The 21,498-nt window shown below is 39.9% G+C and overlaps 1 protein-coding gene and 1 non-coding gene across 32 annotated transcripts in view; both read left to right on the top strand.

The window, feature by feature from the left end:
- Positions 1 to 21,498, top strand: part of SLC25A26 (solute carrier family 25 member 26) — a 196,152-nt gene that overhangs the window by 61,978 nt on the left and 112,676 nt on the right. For 23 of the 31 annotated variants that reach the window (XR_013357699.1, XR_013357700.1, XR_013357702.1 and 20 more), the window contains exons 1-3: positions 4,446 to 4,747; positions 5,656 to 5,704; positions 17,883 to 18,039. Coding sequence is in view for 27 of the 31 variants with exons in the window: in XM_077858147.1 (XP_077714273.1) it covers positions 4,461 to 4,747; positions 5,656 to 5,704; positions 17,883 to 18,039 (493 nt within the window). In the remaining 4 variants the exon portion in view is untranslated. Of the gene's footprint in view, positions 1 to 4,445; positions 4,748 to 5,655; positions 5,705 to 17,882; positions 18,040 to 21,498 lie in introns of those variants that run through there. The other 8 variants (XM_077858140.1, XM_077858141.1, XM_077858154.1 and 5 more) reach the window with 5 other exon arrangements.
- LOC144291321 (small nucleolar RNA SNORA64/SNORA10 family) lies at positions 1,016 to 1,089 on the top strand. Its single transcript, XR_013358621.1, has one exon. It is a non-coding gene; the product is annotated as a small nucleolar RNA SNORA64/SNORA10 family (small nucleolar RNA).

Here is a 21,498-nt window from a genome sequence, read left to right as displayed (position 1 = left end):
AGTTAAAGACAGTCATTACTTTGAAAAGGAAGAGTTTCCCCTTAATTTTAGAACCAACAAAATATTATCTCAAAATCAAAATCCATAGTCTGGGTTAAATTCTCTCTTGGAGAAGAGTTTTACCTGAAACTTCCAAGATCATTAGTAACTGGATAACATCTCTTTTCTCTGAGGGAGTTAGTTATACGTTATCTATCACCAAGTGCTTGTGCATCTCAATAATTTATCAGTCTCAATGGCATTCAGAATCTATAATATTAATAGGAAAATACTGAATAAATTTAATAGTTTCTACATGCCAGGCACTGGACTGTGTACTTTTCATGAATATATTATTCAATCATCACCATACTGTGAGACAAATATGATATTTTAATCAGTTATTGAGGTATAACTTACAGTAAAATGCATCCATTTAAATTGTGCAATTCAAGGCATTTTTGTAAATGTATACACCCAAGCAGTGGCCATCACAATAATTATATAGAACATCTCTATCACTGCAAAGTGTTCTTTTGTGCCCCTTTTTATAAATATATACCATATATATTATATAAATATATAATCAATCCCTTGCCTTCACCCCAGTGCCTGGAAACCACCAGTCTGTTTTGTCACTATAATTTTGCCTTTTCTGGATTTTCATATAAGTGGAATTACAAAGTATGTACTTTTTAAAATTTGACTTTTTTCACTTAGCATAATGCTTTGAGATTAATCTATATTTTTGCATGTGTCAGTAATTCATTTCTTTTTATTGATGAGTAATATTCCATTGTCTGGATGTAACATATGATGTTTATCCATTCACTAGCTGATAGATATTTGGGTTGTTTCCAGTTTCTGCTATTATGGATAAAGCTGCTGTGAACAATAATGGACACATGTTTTCAGTTTTCTTGAGTAAATACCTAAGAGAGGCATAGGAAAGCTTGGGAATGGGGGACAGAAAGCATTTGGGGAGGATTTAATTATAGGCCAAGAAATTGTAAGAAAACAATAAAAACAAATGGGGAGAGAGAAAAATGCTCCTCAGGATTTCAGATTGGTCTCACGGTGGCCACTCTTTCCTTGAGGAGTGCACTAGGTCCTGGGTGGTGATTACGGATGCTGTGTAAGTCAGTGGACCACCAACCATCTCAGGCTCTTTACAGGCATTTGTTGTCATTGGAGATTACAGTGGAGATATTGGTGTCAGTGTTCAGTGCTCAGAGGAGGTAGCTACTGCCATCTGTGAGGCCACCATCCTGGCCAACCTAGAATGAGCTGAACAACACATTGTTCACAATGTGAACGACACATTGTTCTCATGTGGAGAGGCTACTGCGGGAACAAGAGCAGCAAGCACCACACTGTCTTAAGCAAAGTGACCAGCTGCTGTGGCTCTGTGCTGGTGCATTTCACCCTTGCCTCCAGAGGTACTGGCATGGTCTCAGCCCCTGTGCCCAAGAAGCTACCAATGATGGCCAGCATTGGTAACTGCTATAACTCAGCCAGAGGCTGCACTGCCACTCTGGGCAATTTTGCCAAGGCTACTTTTCATGCCACTTCCAAGACCTACTGCTGTCTCATCCCTGACCTCTGGAGAGAGACGGTGTTTACCAAGTCTCCCTATCAGGAATTCACTGATGCTCTTATAAATACCCACATCGGTCTCGATGCAGAGGACCTAGGCTCCAGCTGTGGCTATCACATAGTTTCATACAAGAAAAATAAAGTAAATTAAAGCCAGATTAAAAAAAACAATAAAATATATATACATAAAAATAAGAGAGGCACTGGTTTCTGTAGTGGTCATACTAGTTCTAGATGCTCTTCATCCCTGCCAACAACACTTGGCCTCTTGGGCCTTTTTTATGGTAGTGGCTCTAAGGAACGTGTCATATCTCATCACAGTTTTCACTTGCATATCTCTGATGTGGTGTCCAGTTTCCATGGTGACACCCAGTGATTCTCACCTCCTGGTGGTCATGCCTTTGTTTCGTCCAATCCCATAAAAAGTAGGGATAACCTGTGTAACAAATGGCTGTTGCAGGAACGACAACTGAATGGCTTCTGAGGCTAGGTCATAGAAAACATTATAGTTTCTGTGTTATTCTCTCTTAGACCACTCACTCTGGAAAAAATTAGCTGCCATATTATGAGGACAATCAAGCAACCCTATGGAGAGGTGTGTGTTGCAAGGAACTGAGGCCACATGCCAATAGCTAGCATTAATTTGCCAGTAATGGAGTGAGCCATTTTGTAAGTGGATCCTCTAAAGCCAGTCAAGTCTTTAGGTATAGCCCTAGAAGATAATTTGATGGCACACTCATGAGGGACACTCTGGGACTGAACCACTCAGCTAAGCCATTCTTGGATTCCTGTCCTACAGAAACTGTGTGAGGTAATAAAAGTTTATTGTTGTTCTAAGTTTTGGGGTAGTTCGTTACCCAGCAATAGGTAACCCGTACCAGATTTCTTGAACCCGTACTTGAAAATGAGGTGCTGCTGTAACAAACATTTAAACCAAAGGAGTGGTTTTGTCACCAGGCAGTAGATAAAAAAATGGAAGGACTTTGATGAAAGCATTAGTGCAAGCCTACTGATAGAAACTTGATGGTCTTTGAGGAGCCTTCCGGCAAGGAGTTGTGGGTTAATAGGGTTGGCATAATTCTAAGATGGCTCTTAAATTCCTGCCCTGTAATTCATGTGTTTTGCACAATTACTTCTCTTGAGTGAGTGTTAGCATGATGAAATATAGCTTCCATGATTATATTGCATTATATGGCAAAAAAAAAAAAGTTTTTTTTTTTTTTAAAAAAAGTTTTACAGACATAGTTAAGGTCCCTAATCATTGAATTAATCAAAAGAGAAATTATCCTGGGGACCTGACTCAGTCATATAAGCTCTTAAAAGAGCAAATGACATGTTAGTGGTTCTTCTGCTGGTTTGGGGGGCGTGAAGCAACATGTTTTGAGATGGCCTATGGATTGTGATGTGGTAAACAGGAGAGGACCAATGTTCTGCAGGTGGCAGAGGGAAAGGTGTTGTTGGTAAAGGGAATAACATACGTAAAATATGGAGGCCTGAAGGTGTATGGTCTGTCTGTGCATAGCGTAGCCAGTAGAATGAGTGACAGAAGACACTATCGGGGGAGTCAGTCCCATGCTAAGGACCTGGACTATCTGTCACACGTGCAGCAAAAGGGAGGAATTTAAAGCAGGGAAGGGATATTACCATCATCTTTAGAGAGCACTTCCTAAGAACCAGGACCTAAGTTGAGAACGAGTTTGCATCATCTCACTGAATCTGTAATAGTACCTAATGAAGCAGTTACTATTATTCCCACTTCACAATGGAGGAAACTCAGTCTTGGAGAAGTCATTCCCAAACCTAATAGGTGAAGTGCAGAATTTGAAACTCTTAAACGTATGCAGGCTAATCATTTTTAGATCACACATCTAGATGAGAATAAAGATTTTAGCGATGGCATGAAAAATCAATTGAAGAAAGGCAGACAAAAAGCCTGCTAAGGCTGTTGCAAAGATTTTGAGGAAAGACAACGAAGAAGAAAAAGAAAGAAAGAAAGAAAGACGATGAAGACCCTAAGAAAAATTACAAGTCTTGCTCTGCTATGTTCTCTGTAGCTTTGGGTTTGCTAATGAATCCCTTGGAAGCATCGGGATCCTCTGTAAAGTGAGAATGGTAATGGTGCTTCCCTTAAAGGTGGTTGTGAGTATTAAATGTGAAAATTATCAATCGTTTAGCACCATGCGGAGATGCAGTTGGCCCCTAACATAAAGAAATACAGAAGGTGATTTAGTAAATATAAAGGCAGGTCCACTCCAAGAAACTGTTCCTAAGTACTTAGTAAAGTGGTCTTCTAGGTAGGTGTGCACACTGGTACTACAGCGAACAAGATGAGCAAATAAATAATTTAAAAAGCAAATACTATTAAGTGCAGGAACTGCCAGTAAGAAGTGGAGGATGCAGGCAGCCCAGGTTAGTGCTGCCTTCAGCCCAGGGTGTGATCCTGGAGACCCAGGATCAAGTCCCACATCGGGCTCCCTGCATGGAGCCTGCTTCTCCCTCTGCCTGTGTCTGTGTCTCTCATGAATAAATAAATAAAATCTTAAAAAAAAAAAAAAGTGGAGGATGCTAATTTAGCTGGAGTAAAGAAACTTTTAAAGTCTTTTCCTACATTTTTATTTAACAATCTTCTGATGTTGAGTCTGTTTTATATAGATCTGGACAAAATTTGTACACCCAAAACCAAGAGGGGAGAAAAAAAAAAAAAAAAAAAAAAAAGAAGTAACTGGAAACCACCAGCCTAAGTCCCCCGAATTAGTCCTGCAGCTCGAAGGCCCCGCCCTCCACTAAGCCACGCCCCCTTGGAGGTTTACACTTTGGCTTCCGCCCGCCTTCACCACCGAGGCTCATTTGCTCGCGAGAGTTCATCCGTCTAGGGTGCTGCAGGAATGGGAGGCAGAGAAGAGTCGCGAGACTTGGCTCGACCGCATCCCGCCTCCGACTCCTCCCCTCCTTCCCAGCGTTCCTTTGGGCCCCCCTCCCCCTCCTCGGGTCGCACGTGCAGTTGTTGTGGTTCCGTCTCACGTGACCGCGGAAGCGCCGCAGCTACGGGCCCGCCTCCAAGATGGCGGCGCCCAGTGAATGGGGTTGCGACCTGCTTCTGCTCAGCCTCGATTTATAACCGTGGAGGGTCTGCGGGACCATGGAGAGGCCTGGATTCACGGCTTCGCTGGTGGTGAGTGCTGGGTGGTGCGGTGGGGCGCTCGGGGTGCCTGCAGCCCGCAGCGGCTTCCGTGCCCGAGCGCTCTCTTCCGGTTTTGCGCGTTGAACTGCCCTGGGTCGCTGGTCGCCGGGCAGGTGTGGGAGGGAGCGTGCGGTTCCTGGGCCCCCGCCAGGCAGGCGTGGTGTCAAGGTTGCGTTCTTCCTACCTGGAGAACAGGAGGAGATGGGGAGGGGGGAGGCGGGGTGCTTGACAGCCTTCCGCAAGACGGTTTACCTAAAAAATAAATAAATAAAAAATAAAAGCTTCAGTTATAACTGTTCTCCATACCATGGAGAACTTGGGAATTAAATACATAGAACAAAACCCAAAACGCTCAGACTCCTCCCTGTCCAGGACTGTGGGTTCCATTTAGCCTTATCTGTTTTCACTCTCGGAAAATGACATATCTGTTCATGCAATATATAATTAGTCTGCTTATTATTATTATTATTATTATTATTATTATTAATTTATTTTTTTTTAGTGTTTCAAGCATTCTTGTAGGTTGTAGGTATAGTGTGATAAGCACAGATAGTTACGGAGCCAGTAAGATGGTAGCGTTTAATTCCTTAGGAAACGACGAAGAATCAATATGTTTTCACATCCCCCCCCCCAAAAAAAAACAACCCCAAGAATAAAAATTTGTGTGATATTTTGCAAAAATAAGCCTCTGTTAGAGCAGGTGCAGTAGGCATATTGGTCGCGGGGTAGGATCCCCGACTGGGGATCATGACCTGAGCGAAGACAGATGATTAATGGACTGAGCCACCCAGGTGCCCCACAAATGCTTTTTTTTTTTTTTTTTTAAAAAAAAGGCTCCCACTGGGAGGAATGGAAGCTCAGTGGAATTTCATTTAATTATCAAACGTTTGTTGTTGCAGGTGTTGGAGATACTATGGTGAACAAGACAGACCGGCTTACACGAGTCAGGTGGTGGAGGGAGAATAGCAAAGTTAACTGTTAGGATACCTGATGTGAGGGCTAGTTTCAGGGTATTATGGAAATATATGCAAAGGGAGTGTCTTAGCCACACTTGTGGGGTGACGGTTTTAAATGTAGGTTTGTCGAGACTTGTGTAAGGTAGGTTTTAAGGATACAAAGAGATGCGTTTTCCTCTCTAGACAGTGAGACAGCAGTGGTAGTTTTGACCGTTAACATTACTCTGTCAGGAACTGGGGTTGTTGTTAACTGGGGTTAACTGGGGTTAATTGTCAATTCTGACAGTTAAGTCATATCCTAGTTTTCCAGATGAGGAACTGAGGTATAGAGAGGTTAGGGAATTTCTCCAAAGTGAGATCTATTTCATGTGTGCAAGTGTTGGAGCTCAGATTCCAATCCAGGTGGCGTAAGGTGGGATTCCATGCCCATAAATACTCCTTGATACTGTCTCTGAAGTCAGCAGCAGTAGCTGTTGCTAAAAACAGGCCAGTGCCAGAGTTAATGAGCAGTAGTTTAAAAATTTTTTAACAGGGATCCCCGAATGGCTCAGCGGTTTAGTGCCTGCCTTTGGCCCAGGGCGTGGTCCTGGAGTCCCGGGATGGAGTCCCACGTCTGTCTCTCTCATGAATAAATACATAAAATCTTTTAAAAAAATAAATAATTTTTTAACGTATGAGTGCCTGGGTGGCCCAGTCAGTTGGGCACCTGCCTTTGGCTCAGGTCATGATCAAGCAGGGAGCCTGCTTCTCTCTCTCCCCCTGCCTGTCCTCTCTTCCCATCAACTAAAATCTTTTTTTATTTTTATTTTTTTTATTTTATTATTTATTTATTTATTTATGATAGTCACACAGAGAGAGAGAGAAAGAGAGAGAGGCAGAGACACAGGCAGAGGGAGAAGCAGGCTCCATGCACCGGGAGCCCGACGTGGGACTCGATCCCGGGTCTCCAGGATCGTGCCCTGGGCCACAGGCAGGCGCCAAACCGCTGCTCCACCCAGGGATCCCAACTAAAATCTTAAAAAAATTTATTAAAGTATGATTCAAATGCCTAAAAATATTTTTTTTCATTGTAGTTACACAAGATAAAGTTAGGATCAGTATGTAGAAGTTTTGAGGAAGATAGATTTCTTTCTAGCTAAAGAAGAAGGATTTTATTCATTAAGCACATAGTTTATCTGCCATGTATTCTGTCCACCAGGCACTCTGATAGTCCTTGGACTTATGGTGGTAAACAAACCAAACTGAAAAGTGCTATTTAAGAAATGAACTAGGGGCACCTGTTTGGTTGTGTCTGACTTCAGCTCAGGTCATGATCTCGGGGTCCTGGGATGTGGCCCTGCATCCGGCTTCCCACTCAGTGTGGGTCTGCTTGTCCCTCCTTGACGCTCCCCCCCCCCCCATGTTCTCTCTTTCTTAAATAAATAAAATATTTTAAAAAGTTATAAAAAAAGTAGAAATGAACTGCAGTGGGGTAATATTGGAGAACCTATGCTAGATGGAGTGATCAAGAAAGCCCCCAAGGAGGTGACATCAAACTAAGACATAAAATACAAGAAAGCACAAGACATTTTGCTGAGAAGAGAAGAAACTTCAGAGGGAGCAGCATGAAGGAAAACCCTCAGATGGAAAGAACTGAGGGTGTTAAAGTGGTGGCTGAGGCCTAGTGGGAAAGGGTAGTGGTAGGGGGTTATATCGGAGAGGTAGAGAAAGTCAGCTGAGGTGAATCTTTGTGGGCCATGGAAAGGATTTTGAATTTTATGTGAAGCATAATGGAAGCCATTATTACAAAGTAGTTCAGCAGTAGAGTGGGCCTTTTTTTTGGGGGGGGGGGTTTGGAAGTGTCTTTGAGGCAGGCTGAACGCTCCTTGGGGAGTGTTGTTTTGCTTAACACTGTTTTACCAGTGCCTGGCATTATATAGGTACTCAGCCTTATGTTTTGAATGAATGAAATGAAAGTCTAAATGATTGCTGGTCTTGAAATTCAGATTCTGAGTATTAAACGAGACTGTCAGATATGCAATACAGAACCTAGCATTTAGCAGATATTTTAATACTCCCTTCCTAAAGCTTCATGAGGAGGATTGAGGGTTGTAGAGTAGAGTAAGGGAAGAGTCACTGGGATATTAGTGTTCATTTGGAGCAGAGTAGGCTTTTCAGAAGAGAAAAACCTCAGAGTACAGTGACTGGTACATACTTTCAGGAAAGCAGTGTGGAACTAAGTGTTAGTAACCTAAAGATGTTCATAACACTTAACTCAGTGAAGATAATATAAAGCCACTTAAAAGTGAAACACAGGAATGATTAGGTAAACTGTAATAGACGCATTTCATCAACTATTCAGGGGCCATTAACAACAGTGCTATAACATGGAAAATACTTAATACAACACTACACTACTACTAACACTAGGTACATCTGCTCATGCTTAATTAAAACATTCACTGTTCTCATTAAAAAGGGACTATTGAAGGGACTGTTGAAATTTCTAATACAAAATAGTTTTGAAGTAGCATTACTTTTTCTCTTCCAGTTTTTTTAAAATATAAAAATCTACTTTATATTTTTAAAAACATCACATCCTGTACTACATCTCTTTTCCTTCTTGCCTGACTCTTCTCTCCCCTTCAATACTTAACTATTTCATTGCCCTTGTAGTTCATGAATTCATCTGGCTTGTTACTTGGATGAAACCAAAAATATCCTACTCTAGTTACTTTTAACCAGTCCTTGTTTACAAGAAAAAGAACCTTGGCAAGTGTGGACTTTACGCAGTGTAGAGTATGGGCAGTCCTTTGCGTGGTAGCCTGGGTTGTCAAAATGTGCAAGTGGAAACCTTGCAGAGTGGTCTTTATAACTGATGAGAAAGTGTATGATCCTTTAATGACCTCTAAAAATTCTTGTCAGTGTTAAATGACAGACTCTTACTGTTCATTAGAAATGTATAGAAAAGTGAAAAAAATAGTAAAGCTAATATTGAGAGCATTGTAATTTAAAGCATTAGAAACCAAGGATTTATTTCTTTGTGAAGAATGTGTTAAAAGTAATTTGACCAGTGCTGGTCTTCTAGTCAGATAATTTACAGTACAGAACAAGCATCTTTTATGCCTTAGCAAAGTGTCATAATGTTTACCAAGTTTGGATCAACTTCCAACATTTTATCCTGTGTGCTTTCTTTCTTTCTTCTTTCTTTCTTTTTTTTTTTTTTTAAGATTTTAAGATTTTATTTATTTATTCATGAGAGATGCAGAGACACAGGCAGAGAGAGAAGCAGGCTCCATGCAGGGAGCCTGACATGGGACTCAATCCTGGGAGTCCAGGATCACGCCCTGGGCCAAAGGCAGGTACTCAACCCCTGAGCCACCCTGGCGTCCCATCCTGTGTGCTTTCAACGTTAGGAAATACCTCTGAGAGTTCATTTAGTGGGAAGACTTTTGCTGGCATCCCTTCCTCTGGGACATCTTCATCCTCTAGAGTATCTCGGACACCAGTGTCCCTATTCCCATGGCTGGCTATATCTTGTAAATTTATATTTGATTTTCACTTTCAGTGTTACCACTTTTCATTTATTTGCTGCACTTTCATCTTTGTTGGCCAGTTCACTCTTTTGATTATCTATTTTTGGAAAACATCTCTGTGTTTACTGTAATTTCATCTATGGTGTTGGTAACTTGTGTTACTTGTGGGAATTGAAATTCATGCATGTTGTTACGGTGTAGCGCAAGGACTGTTTGCTTGACTCTTTTCTTTTTAAATTGTGGTTTAGTGAGGTGGTTCTGAAAAAGCTTTTTCATAATCTTCATGTAGTAGTATCTTCTCACTGGGCCCGACCTCCTGCTGAGAACCCCTGGCAGAGTATGACTTGAGGGGAATGGCGGGGGTTATAGTTGCTAGGGCTTGTTAGGTGGGGTGAGAAAACAGAAGAAAAGAATGAAGTATTGGACATACTTCAAAGGAAGTTTTTGATGTTCTTTGCCACATATTTTTCCTTTCTGGAAATTGCCTCCTACTTTTAAATTTGGTGTAAAGGGAGGTTACTATCCAGTGATGAAGTATTATCTCCAGATCTGTGAGGAATTGGGAATTATGCTTCCACATTCTCTAGGTTGCTTTTGTGACTTTTTTCTTTTCGGCATTTAAGTCAGAGCAAGCAGGTATTTTTTGCTTCTTTTTGTGTTGAGCAGTCACTTAGACACAAGTATATTCTGAATTTTGATCAGTTAGTGGAGCATGCAAGGCACCCTTGGAGATCACCAGTTATCTAGGACCACAGTTGAGAACCGCTGCTGCGATGGAGGCCTTTTTTCTTGTCTCGAGTACTAAAAGATGGGACCACTTTTCTTTTCTCATTTTTCTTTCGGTATAAGTGGGGTTGCTGGGAGAGTTTTAGTATTTGGTAATTGTAAAAGACTTGTTAATGTGCTTTTGTTACCACTTCCCAAATAAATGCTACATGTAGAAATAAAAATTTAATACTGAAAATTTATAAAGATTTTGAGTAGTATTAGTGAAATGTCAAATACAGAAAAGATAAAAATTGCACCCATAGCTTTTCCACCTCCATAAATTAGGTATCTTTTACCCGTTCAACAAGACATACTTGTTAGCCTTTGGGACTTGGAAAGATTGCTTTGAAGCCCTCCTGAGTTTGCAGTCAAGTAGGAGGCAGACCTTAAAAGGAAGATAAAAATTAGCTGTGTAGTGGCAAGGAGTGATTAAAAAGTAACCATTTACTGAGCATTTTAACATGTGCTTATGCAATTTTTTGATAGCCCAAGTCCTATAGTTACAGTTTTGTATTTTGCTTCTAAAAAATTCACCCAGGGCAGCCCGCATGGCTCAGTGGTTTAGCATGGTCTTCGGCTCAGGGTGTGATCCTGGAGACCTGGGATCGAGTCCCATGTCGGGCTCCCTGCATGGAGCCTGCTTCTCCCTCTGCCTGTGTCTCTGCCTCTCTCTCTCTGTCTCATGAATAAATAACATCTAAAAAAAAAATTCACCCATAAATTCAAATCTAATGGTCATAAAGAAATTTGAATATAAATATTTCTCAAGGGCAGCACTGGTGGCTCAGCGGTTTAGTGCCACCTTCAGCCCAGGGCGGGATCCTGGAGACCCGGGACTGAGTCCCATGTCAGGCTCCCTGCATGGAGTGGAGCCTGCTTCTCCCTCTGCCTGTGTCTCTGCCTCTCTTTCTATGTCTCTCATGCATAAATAAATAAAATCTTTTTTTTTAATAAATAAAATCTTTAAAAAAAATATTCCTTAAGTTTTCTAAGTTGGTGCTGACTTGTTCCTGCCATGCATTACATGATTTGGCTTTGTGTAGAATGTGTCCACAGGCAATTCTTGTCCAGAGAGCTGAGTTGGAGGAGACATTTAAATCATAATTACTAATGAAAGACTTGAATTTATGTATTCTCTCTATAAATTTATGAAATTTAATACATGAACATATTCTTCCATCTTTGTTAAGTCTTTTTTTATGGCTTCTAATATTGTCACGTCAGAAATACTGCATCAGGAAACTTTGTAGTATATTTATAGTAACACTAAAAATAATAATTCATGCTTAATGATAAGTGATTGAGGCTGGTGTTTTGCTGTTTTTACTGGTATTTCCAGTTTTTTATTACAAACAAGCATATAACAGGGTTATTAATTATATTTAATTCTCATTTAATCTCAGTTGTGAAAAACTCTGAAGTACAGGTACTATTTTCCCCATTTCATGTATGAAGAACTATAGACTTAGGGTGAAATAGCTCTGCTAAGGAGATGCAGTTGAGATTGAAGCTAGGTCTGTCTGATGTCAGAACTATGTTTTCAGGCAATATTTAATCTGTACGAATTTCTGAAGAAATGGAAGGATACTCAAGTCAAATTTTAGAACCATTACTGTGTTCTTGAGAATAGCCTCACTAAACAAAAATGAAGTGACACAGCCTTTTCCATTAGGAGGTGATGATAAACAGGATTTCTGGAGAAGTCACCCTAAGTAGACCACAGAGCTGTCAGTGTCAGTGTGGAATGCCTGCAAGTATAGTAGTAGATAGATAGCGCTGGCTTTCTGTTGTCACAAGTGCTCCGGCAAACCACGACAGGAACAATCAGTGAGTGATTTACTCTTTTTCTTTGGAAGATGCGATCTTTTGATAAAGTTCTCATCATCTCGCGTTTCCTTTTGGTTCAAACCAGCAAACAGGTGCAGAAGCCCTGCAGCTTAGGAGGTTCTGGGTTAGATATTTAGGAGGGCAAAGGTGACTGACCCCGCTTCTGGTCTAAAGAATCTTAATGTCAGGTCAGACATAATGGTTAGCTAGTACTGAAAGTGAATATAGACGGAGTTAGATGGGCAAGTAGTCAAGGAAGTAGCACTTAATTCTGACTGGGAGCTTGTGAAGGACTTTAGGAGGGATGCGGCATTTGGTCACAGCCTTCATAGTGGACAGGACTTTGGCAGGTGTGTATGTATGTACGTACAGTGGTGGGGGAGTAGGTGGTCTGCTGTAGACAGGAGACAATGGGGATAGGAGGGACATCCCACATTGAAAGAAAAACTCAAGCAGGAGGGCAGAAGTGAGAAGTATAAGGACAGGTTCAGGAAACAGATTGGATGGGGCTCACAGTCCACAAGAATATGAAAAATGAAGCCAGATACATCGTAGTGTAGGGCTCTTGGGTCAAGGCTCTTGTTACCCTGTAGGTGCTGCCTATATACCACATGCAACCAGGGAATTATGTTTTTTTTTTTTTTTTTTTTTTTTGTGGAGCAGTATTCATTTTGACAAGCTTCACTTTTATATGTTTATAATACTCATTACAAGACCGGAACAGTACAAAAATTAGCAAGATACTACTCATCCCAAATTTATTTCCATAGAGGAAGTAACTTGTAGCACTTCAGTGTGTATGGTTCTAGACTTCTAGTTATGCATATATATACAAATCAATACACATTTCTTTGAAAGGTGAGATCATATGGGATATATTGTTTGATAGCTTATTTGATTAATTTAAAAATATAACCTATGTTTCTGTGCCAGTGCGTTCAGATTGACCTCATTCTTTTAAAGGTTGTGTAGAAAAAAAAATACATAAAGGTTGTGTAGCAATCCATTACTCAGAGATAACATAATTTATCTAACAAGTCCCCAAGGATGGACCATTAGATTATTTCCAGTTTTTTACTGTTACAAATAATGCTGTAGTAAACCATCTTGTATATTTATGCACTTAATTCTGTGGAAGAAATATTTAGAAATAAAATCATGGGATCAGGGGCTTTATAATTTAAAATTTTCGTTTTGCCAAATTGTCCTTCAGAAAACTATAATAATTTGTTTCTCTTAATAGTGCCCATACCTATTCTTCATATTTTTAGCCTTTTCTGATTTATGGGGAAAAGTTTTAATTTGTTTTTATTTGATCATTAATGATGGGGAAACATATTTATAATTTTGTTGGCTGTTTATATTTTTCTTTTGGGAATAGTGTGGTCCTGTATTATGCAATTTGTTTTTAATTTGATATACCTTTTGAAGGTTGATTTATAGTATCTTCTAACATGGGTGATAGATAACTTATTAGGGTCATTGATTCAGTCATTGATTTTTTTAAAGATTTTATTTATTTGAGAGCGAGCGAGGGAGAGTGCGAGCTGGGGCAGGGAAAAGGAGAAGCAAGCTCCCCTCTGATCAGCGAGTCAGATGTGGGGCTGGATCCCAGGACCCTAGGATCATGACTTGAGCCAAAGGCAGACGTTTAACAGACCAAGCCACCAGGTGCCTCTCAGTCATTTTTTTTTTAACTTCAATATTTAAAAAATTGTTATAGTTGCTAGCTTTTTTTAAATAATAAATTTATTTTTTATTGGTGTTCAATTTGCCAACATACAGAATAACACCCAGTGCTCATCCCGTCAAGTGCGCCCCTCAGTGCCCGTCCCCCATTCACCCCCATCCCCTGCCCTCCTCCCCTTCCACCACCCCTAGTTCGTTTCCCAGAGTTAGCAGTCTTTATGTTCTGTCTCCCTTTCTGATATTTCCTACCCATTTCTTCTCCCTTCCCTTCTATTCCCTTTCACTATTATTTATATTCCCCAGTGAATGAGACCATATAATGTTTGTTCTTCTCCAATTGACTCATTTCACTCAGCATAATACCCTCCAGTTCCATCCACGTTGAAGCAAATGGTGGGTATTTGTCATTTCTAATGGCTGAATAATATTCCATTGTATACATAAATCACATCTTCTTTATCCATTCATCTTTCGATGGACACCGAGGCTCCTTCCACAGTTTGGCTATTGTGGACATTGCTGCTAGAAACATCGGGGTGCAGGTGTCCCGGCGTTTCACTGCATCTGTATCTTTGGGGTAATCCCCAACAGTGCAATTGCTGGGTCGTAGGGCAGGTCTATTTTTAACTCTTTGAGGAACCTCCACACAGTTTTCCAGAGTGGCTGCACCATTTCACATTCCCACCAACAGTGCAAGAGGGTTATTGCGTGGGATGCATGAGTGGCTCAGCAGTTGAGCGTCTGCCTTTGGCTCAGGCGTGATCCCAGTTCGGGGATCGAGTCCCACATCGGGCTCCCTGCATGGAGCCTGCCTCTCCCTCTGCCTGTCTCTGCCTTTCTCTCTGTGTCTCTCCTGAATAAATAAATAACAGCTTTTAAAAAAATAGTTATTGCACGCCTACTGTGTACTGGTGCTGGGAACATACTGGTTAGCAAAATAGATATGGATCTTAGAGTCTGATGGGACTGTAGAATTAAAAAATTGTGATTAGCATGCGCAAACAAGAGGGTCTAAGCCTAGACTGGCAGATTTGGGAGCATCTGTACAGTCCTAGAAATGAGTAAGATCAGATGATTTGGAGGAAAAGAGAGCAATGAGGTGGCAAGGAGGTGCCAAGCAGAGGGCAATGGCAGTGGAGTTGAGCGGTAGATGGGGTCCTGAACTTTCAGAACCTTGTAGGCTGTCCTATGATTTTGTCCTTTATTCTTAGGGCTCTTGGAAGATTTGGGAGACTTATAGGCTGGAGAGTGGCTAGATGAAATTGAAATTTGCATTTCATGAAAATGATGCTGCCATTAGTGTGTAGGGGCCAGGAGCACTGGCAGGAGAGTGAATCAAGGTGGGGAAGAAGACAAGGATGCCAGGAAACAGGCAGCACTTGTCAGAGGCAGAGTCACTAGTGACTGCTTTGTTGTAGAGAAGACCAAGGAGGGATGTTCCTCAGGGAAGCCTTAGCGTTGTTTAAGCCAGTGGCCTGTGATGATTTTGTTTAGCTAAATTAGACAGGTAGTTTGGTTTTATCCTGTAGCTGAGCAGCAGTGTTTTTTTCCGTTATTTTGCCAGCCTCTTTTTGAAAAAGAAAGGTTCAATAGTATGAAGTCTTGAATTTTTTCAACTCCCAGAGTAGTTTCTTTTTTTTTTTTTTTATTTTTAAAAAAAATTTATTTATGATAGTCACAGAGAGAGAGAGAGAGAGAGAGAGGCAGAGACACAGGCAGAGGGAGAAGCAGGCTCCATGCACCGGGAGCCCGATGTGGGATTCGATCCCGGGTCTCCAGGATCGCACCCTGGGCCAAAGGCAGACGCCAAACCGCTGCACCACCCAGGGATCCCCCCAGAGTAGTTTCGAAGCACTCATTAGTTACTTCCTCTCTACATCCTGTAGCACTTTACATTTATTAAGTTAGAGGCATATTTTATATCAAAGTTTCAATAAATTGTTATGTTATAGTAAGGCTTGCTGGTTATCTGAGATATGTTCTGTATATTTGGCTTTTGTCTAGTTCTTTACTTACAGTTTTCAGTGTAAGCTACCACAAATCTTGAAACTAATTATTTGCCTGATGACAGAGTGAGAGTGAGAGAGAGCAAGCCAGAGCAAGTGCATGCGAGCAGGGAGGAACACGGGGAAGGAGAGGGAGAAAGAATCTGAAGCTGACTAGGAGTTCAGCCCAAAGCCTAACTCAGGGCTTGATCCCAGGACCCCTGAGATCATGATCTGAGCTGGAACCAAGAGCCAGAGGCTTAACTGAGCCACTCAGGCACCCCTACCTTTTTGATAAATGATCATAAATAAAACAAGTTTCTCAGACCAAAGAATAAAAGAATTTGACGGAGTTCCTTATATTCAACTGCTGTTGGCTTATGCATTTTGAATATAATTATGTGCATAACAGTATTACATGTAAAATTAGCAGTCCCAAAAGTTTTTGTTTAAATCTTAAATATGTTGCTGTGTGGCTAAAATATATCAGTATTTTTTTTCTTTTTCCTATTTTTTATTAGCTTTTTGTTTTGTTTTCAATTTTTTTCAGTCTCATGAATTTAAATGACATTTGAGTTACAGAAGTTTGAAATCTGCAAAAGCAATTAGTAACTTCTGATTCGTGTTTTACTAGATAAACAGATTGAATCTGGTTATTTTATTCTCTGAAGGTAAGAATTTTGATGAAAGAAGGGTTAGAGAATCAATGCATGCAAAGTAGCCAAATAGATTAAAAGACTAATTAACTTATTGATTAAAATTTAGCAGTAGATAGCATCTCTCTGAACCCTCTCTTAAGATTAAAGAGAAAATTAGAATGAAATGCAGCATGTTTATAAAGAATCTAGTCCTATCAGATTTCTCCAGTGGGATTTTTCTTTTCCTTGTGTTTTGAAAAAATGAAGAGGCATGAGCAATATTTTATGTACTGAATTTTACAAAATCCTTTAAAAATAATTGAGAAGAATATTGAAAAAGATTGACTTTTTTTTTTTTTTTTAAACTTTCCTACTTTACTTACAAACATATTCCAATGACTTAGAAAAGGCTGTCTTTATTTCCAGAAAGAAATCCCAGTTGTCATTCTTTGTGGTTTTCTTCTGGCATATCTCTGTGTTGTTTTGGTGACATCTTTTTAGGTCATTCACAGAGTAGACCTTTGTGGTCTTTGAGGTTCCAAAGGTTTCATGTCTCTCAGGCCGATCACATAGTACAGTATTAATATTTATGGCTATGTACTTTCCTGCTTCTATTAAAATAGTTTTTAATTATGTACCTGTCCTAGCTCATTACTGGATTTCTCATCAGAGTAATTTCATTGTTGCGGTGAACTCTTGCACTGGTTTTTTGGTGAGTGGTAAGTAGAGCAGAGTGTTTGCTATGTACTAAGCTTTGTACTGCCAGAGCATTTTGTGTACCCAAAGGATGGAAACAGTACATCATTTTGAACTTTCCCTGTATGTTTGAATAATATTGATTTTCTTTTTCTGTATCTTAGTTTTTAATATGTAGTTTTAACATATATATATATATTTTACCTTTTGAATAGATAATACCTTCATGTTCAAAATCCAAAAGATGAGAAAAGTTAGTGATTCACTAAAATTATTATATAGCAACCATATTGAGAGTCTTTTTCTCTTTGTAATTCTTCTTTTTTCCCAATTTTTTTTTACTTAATTTAAAAATTATCAAGGAATTTTTAAATATACATAAAAGAGAGTGAATACCACAGGAGTCAGTCCTTAGATGTATGGATCTTAAAATACAGATCTAGATTCCCAAGGACCATTACCTATCTCAGGGTGGAAGTCTCTCCCCAAAAAAGTCTTCAGTTTTACTATGCATTTGTTAAAAAGACAAAAATACAACAATTTGGTTGATATGGAAAGATCAGCAAGATAAATTAAGTAATAAAAGTGATGTGCAGTACAGTACATATTGTATATATCTTTTAAAAAATATATGTATTTACATTTGTTTATATATACCTAGAGTAACTTCAGAAGGATACAGTAAGCAACCGGCCGAAGTGGTTACCTGAGTTATTATACTAGGGAAAGAGACTTTGAACTCTTAACCTGAGATTGCTTGCTTATTTTTGAACCATTTGGAAGTATTAAAAATTTAATTTGATTCATTTTAAAAATAAAAATGTACTTAAATTACAATTTAAGAATATAGCACAACAATGGTTATTTCCCCAGGAAAATCTATAAAATTAGATAGAAGTTCCTTTGACTTTGCCAAATAAGCTGTGGACTGATCAGTATGAGAAACAGGCTTTAAAAATTACTTTTTTCTTATCCTCACCCCCAAATGGCAGAGAGCTTATTCAATTGTAACCTTCTTCCTTTCTTTTCTTTTCTTTTTCTTTTTTTTAAAGGCTGGTGGGGTAGCAGGTGTTGCTGTTGACTTGATATTATTTCCTCTGGATACCATTAAAACCAGGCTGCAGAGTCCACAAGGATTTAATAAGGCTGGTGGTTTTCGTGGAATATATGCTGGTGTTCCTTCTGCTGCTATTGGATCCTTTCCTAATGGTAAAAAAAATTATATTGATATTCTCATTGCCAGAAAGCCAAGATAATGAGATTTATCTCCAGGATGGTATATGATGTTACCCCACATAGAATTGCTCATGTGTTGTAGCTTATCTCTTGAATTTATTTTCTATTCATTAACCCATTGCTTTTGTATCAGCTAGTGCTAGAGATCCCATTCCACTGTATTTGTCAACAATAGGAGCAGTCTTTCTAAAATGGTTTTTCTTGTTAAAATTCGCAGTTAGAATCTTGAAAATGTTGTTCTAATATTGGTTGCCATACCTCAGAACAGTGGTTCTCACCCTTGTCCACACAATGGAATCTCTTGGGAAGCTTTAAAAAAATACTGATGCCTGTATCAGCTCCCTAAGTTTAATTGGTCTGGGCTTTGCCTGGGTATCAGGGGGTTTAGTCACTTCCTAGGTGATTGCAGTATGAGGCTGAGTTTAATAACTACTGCCTTGGAGATTCTTTTGGAGCACATGAACCTAAGAGGCCTTAAATTCTGTCTTATCTAAATTGCTCTTAGATGATGCAGCCAACTCCACTAACCTCCTCTTGGATATCTCCTTTAGGTGTCTTGCTTTTGTTGTAGTTTGGAGTCACATTATATGATTTATGGCGCTCTTATTTTGTAATCCATATAATCTGTTTTATTTAATCCATTTGTTGATGTACTTTTTTCAGATACTTATCTCATTTTGCTTACTGACGCTTTCAGTGGCACTCTGAAGCAAACCAAACAAACAACCACCACACACACACACACAATTATAGAACCTCTGTTCTAGGAGATTCTTTTTTTTTTTTTTTTTTTTAAAGATTTTATTTTATTTATTCATGACAGACAGAGGGAGAGAGAGAGGCAGAGACACAGGCAGAGGGAGAAGCAGGCTCCACTCAGGGAGCCTGACCTGGGATTCTATCCTGGGTCTCCAGGATCATACCCCAGGCTGAAGGCGGAGCCAAACTGCTGGACCATTAGGGCTGCCCTCTAGGAGATTCTTTTCTTTTTTTTTTTTTTTTTAATTTATTATTTATGATAGTCACAGAGAGAGAGAGAGAGAGAGAGGCAGAGACACAGGCAGAGGGAGAAGCAGGCTCCATGCAGGGAGCCTGATGTGGGACTCAATCCCGGGACTTCAGGACCATGCCCTGGGCCAAAGACAGGCACTAAACTGCTGAGCCACCCAGGGATCCCCAGTGATCCTAGATTTGATCATAGTGTGGTCACCTGAAGAGGTTAAAAAAGTCCCGATGGGGATCCCTGGGTGGCTCAGTGGTTTGGCGCCTACCTTCGGCCCAGGTCGCGATCCTGGAGTCCTGGGATGGAGTCCCAAGTCGGGCTCCTGGCATGGAGCCTGCTTCTCTCTCTTCCTGTGTCTCTGCCAATCTCTCTCTCTCTCTCTCTCTCTCTCTCTCTATCATGAATAAGTAAATAAATAAACCTTTTTTTAAAAAAAAAAGTCCCGATGCCTGTGTTGCACTTTCAAAGATGTGATTTCACTGATCTCAAGTGTGGCCTGGGCATTGGAATTAAAAAAACAAAAACAAAAACTTTTTATGGTATTTCCTTGATCATTCTAAAAGTTCTTTTTCTCTTACAAATTTCACAGAGGAATTAGTGTTGGTAGATGGTAGTATTAGCAATAGTCCATGGAGTACATGGTGCTTCTGGGCTCACAGGACTATTTTAGATTCTTGCCAGCAGGATTTAATAATGTACATGTGGTTTTGAACTTTTGCATTTGTGAGAAAATGCTTTTCTTGCTCTACTTCTTTTTTTTTTTTCCCCATCCACAGAACATCAGCAGATATATGATGCGGGGTAGATAGTCAAAGTCCCTGTGTTTCAGAAATGGCCTTTTTGTTATTTTCTGTAAATTTTGGTTGAATAGAAGTTTCCTACATGACACCTTTTTTTTTTTTTTTTTTTCTTCTTCTTTAACTCTTTGTTAAGGTTCTAGTCCGGGTGCAATAAACCAATGTAACATTCCATGGCTGTAGACTTTTCTGAGAACATATAGTGGTCCCCCCTTATCCGTGGTTTTGCTTTCAGTGGTTCACTTACCTGTGATGAACTGTGGCCCAGAAGCAGCTGATCCTCCTTCTGATGCATCATCAGAAGTCAGTAGTAGCCTAATACTATGTCACATACCTACATCATTCATCTTACTTCATCTCATCACATAGGCCTTTTATCATCTCCCATCATCACAAGAAAAAGGGTGAATACAGTATCGATACTTTTGAGAGACCACATTCACATAACTTTTATTACAGTGTATTGTTATAGTTCTATTTTATTATTATTGTTGTTCATCTCTTACTTTGCCTAAATGATAAATTAAACTTTGGCATAGATGTGTATGTCCAGGAAAAAATGTAGTATGTATAGGGTGTACTATCCATCATGTCAGTCTCGTGCTGGGGCTCTCCCCTGTGGATAAGGGGAGACTGCAGTATTCTGCAGTGGTGAAGACTTGGGGAAGAAGAGGACTAAGGGTTGAAAAAGGAGGAGACAGAAGACCCCTATTCAGGTTCTTTACTTCGATTTAGAAGGGAATGTAGAAAAACCATAGGTTTTTGTTTTTAAAAAGCTAGAAGAGACCTAGGTATCAGCCCAATTTCTGTTCTTTGTTGTAACTTGTCCAGAGTCTCACTTGGAACCTTGTGACATCATTTCTAATTAGTTGGGTTTTCTTGGGTGTCGTCTGGAGAATTTTGGGATTTACATTTCATTTTGTTTTGTTTTTTGTTTTTTAAGTAGGCTCTACACCCAGCGTGGAGCCCAAAGTGGGGCTTGAACTCTTGACTTTAGATCAAGACCTGAGATCAAGAGTTGGTGCCTGTAGGATTTATAGTTCTTTTTTTTTTTTTTTTTTTTAAGATTTTATCTATTTATTCATGAGAGACACACAGAGAGAGGCAGAGACATAGGAAGAGGGAGAAGCAGGCTCCTGGCAGGGAGCTTGATGTGGGACTAGATCCTGGGACTCCAAGATCATGCCCCAAGCTGAAGGCAGATAGATGCTGAACTGCTGAGTCACCCCGGCATCCCAGGATTTACATTTCTAGAAGATTTTGTGTATCACAAAAGTGGCAATATAATCTGAGCAGGTTGAAATGGTTAACCAGGAAAACCTAGGAACTTGTAGCACTTTCTTCCTTCCCTGTGGTTTGGGTGGGAGGATGAAATGTGTAGCAGGTGGAACTTACTGCTGATTGCAGTTAAGGAAATTCTAGCTGCATTTAGTGAGTGTGCTGAAGTAAAGAAAGACTTCTTGAGAACCACTGTGGGATTAAGGACCTATGTTAATTATGTAAAACTGTTTGCATTGGTCATTACTCCTTCAGGGACAGGAGTCCTCATTTGGCCCAGTGTTTCTATTTGTTAGCAGCCTGAGGAGAGTTTAAAAGCTTGTTGACTTTAACAATGTAGAACTGATTTTTCAG

The sequence above is a fragment of the Canis aureus genome, chromosome 19 (genome assembly GCF_053574225.1).
Source record: "Canis aureus isolate CA01 chromosome 19, VMU_Caureus_v.1.0, whole genome shotgun sequence".
NCBI lineage: Eukaryota > Metazoa > Chordata > Mammalia > Carnivora > Canidae > Canis > Canis aureus.
This window is presented reverse-complemented; position numbering and strand designations above follow the sequence as displayed.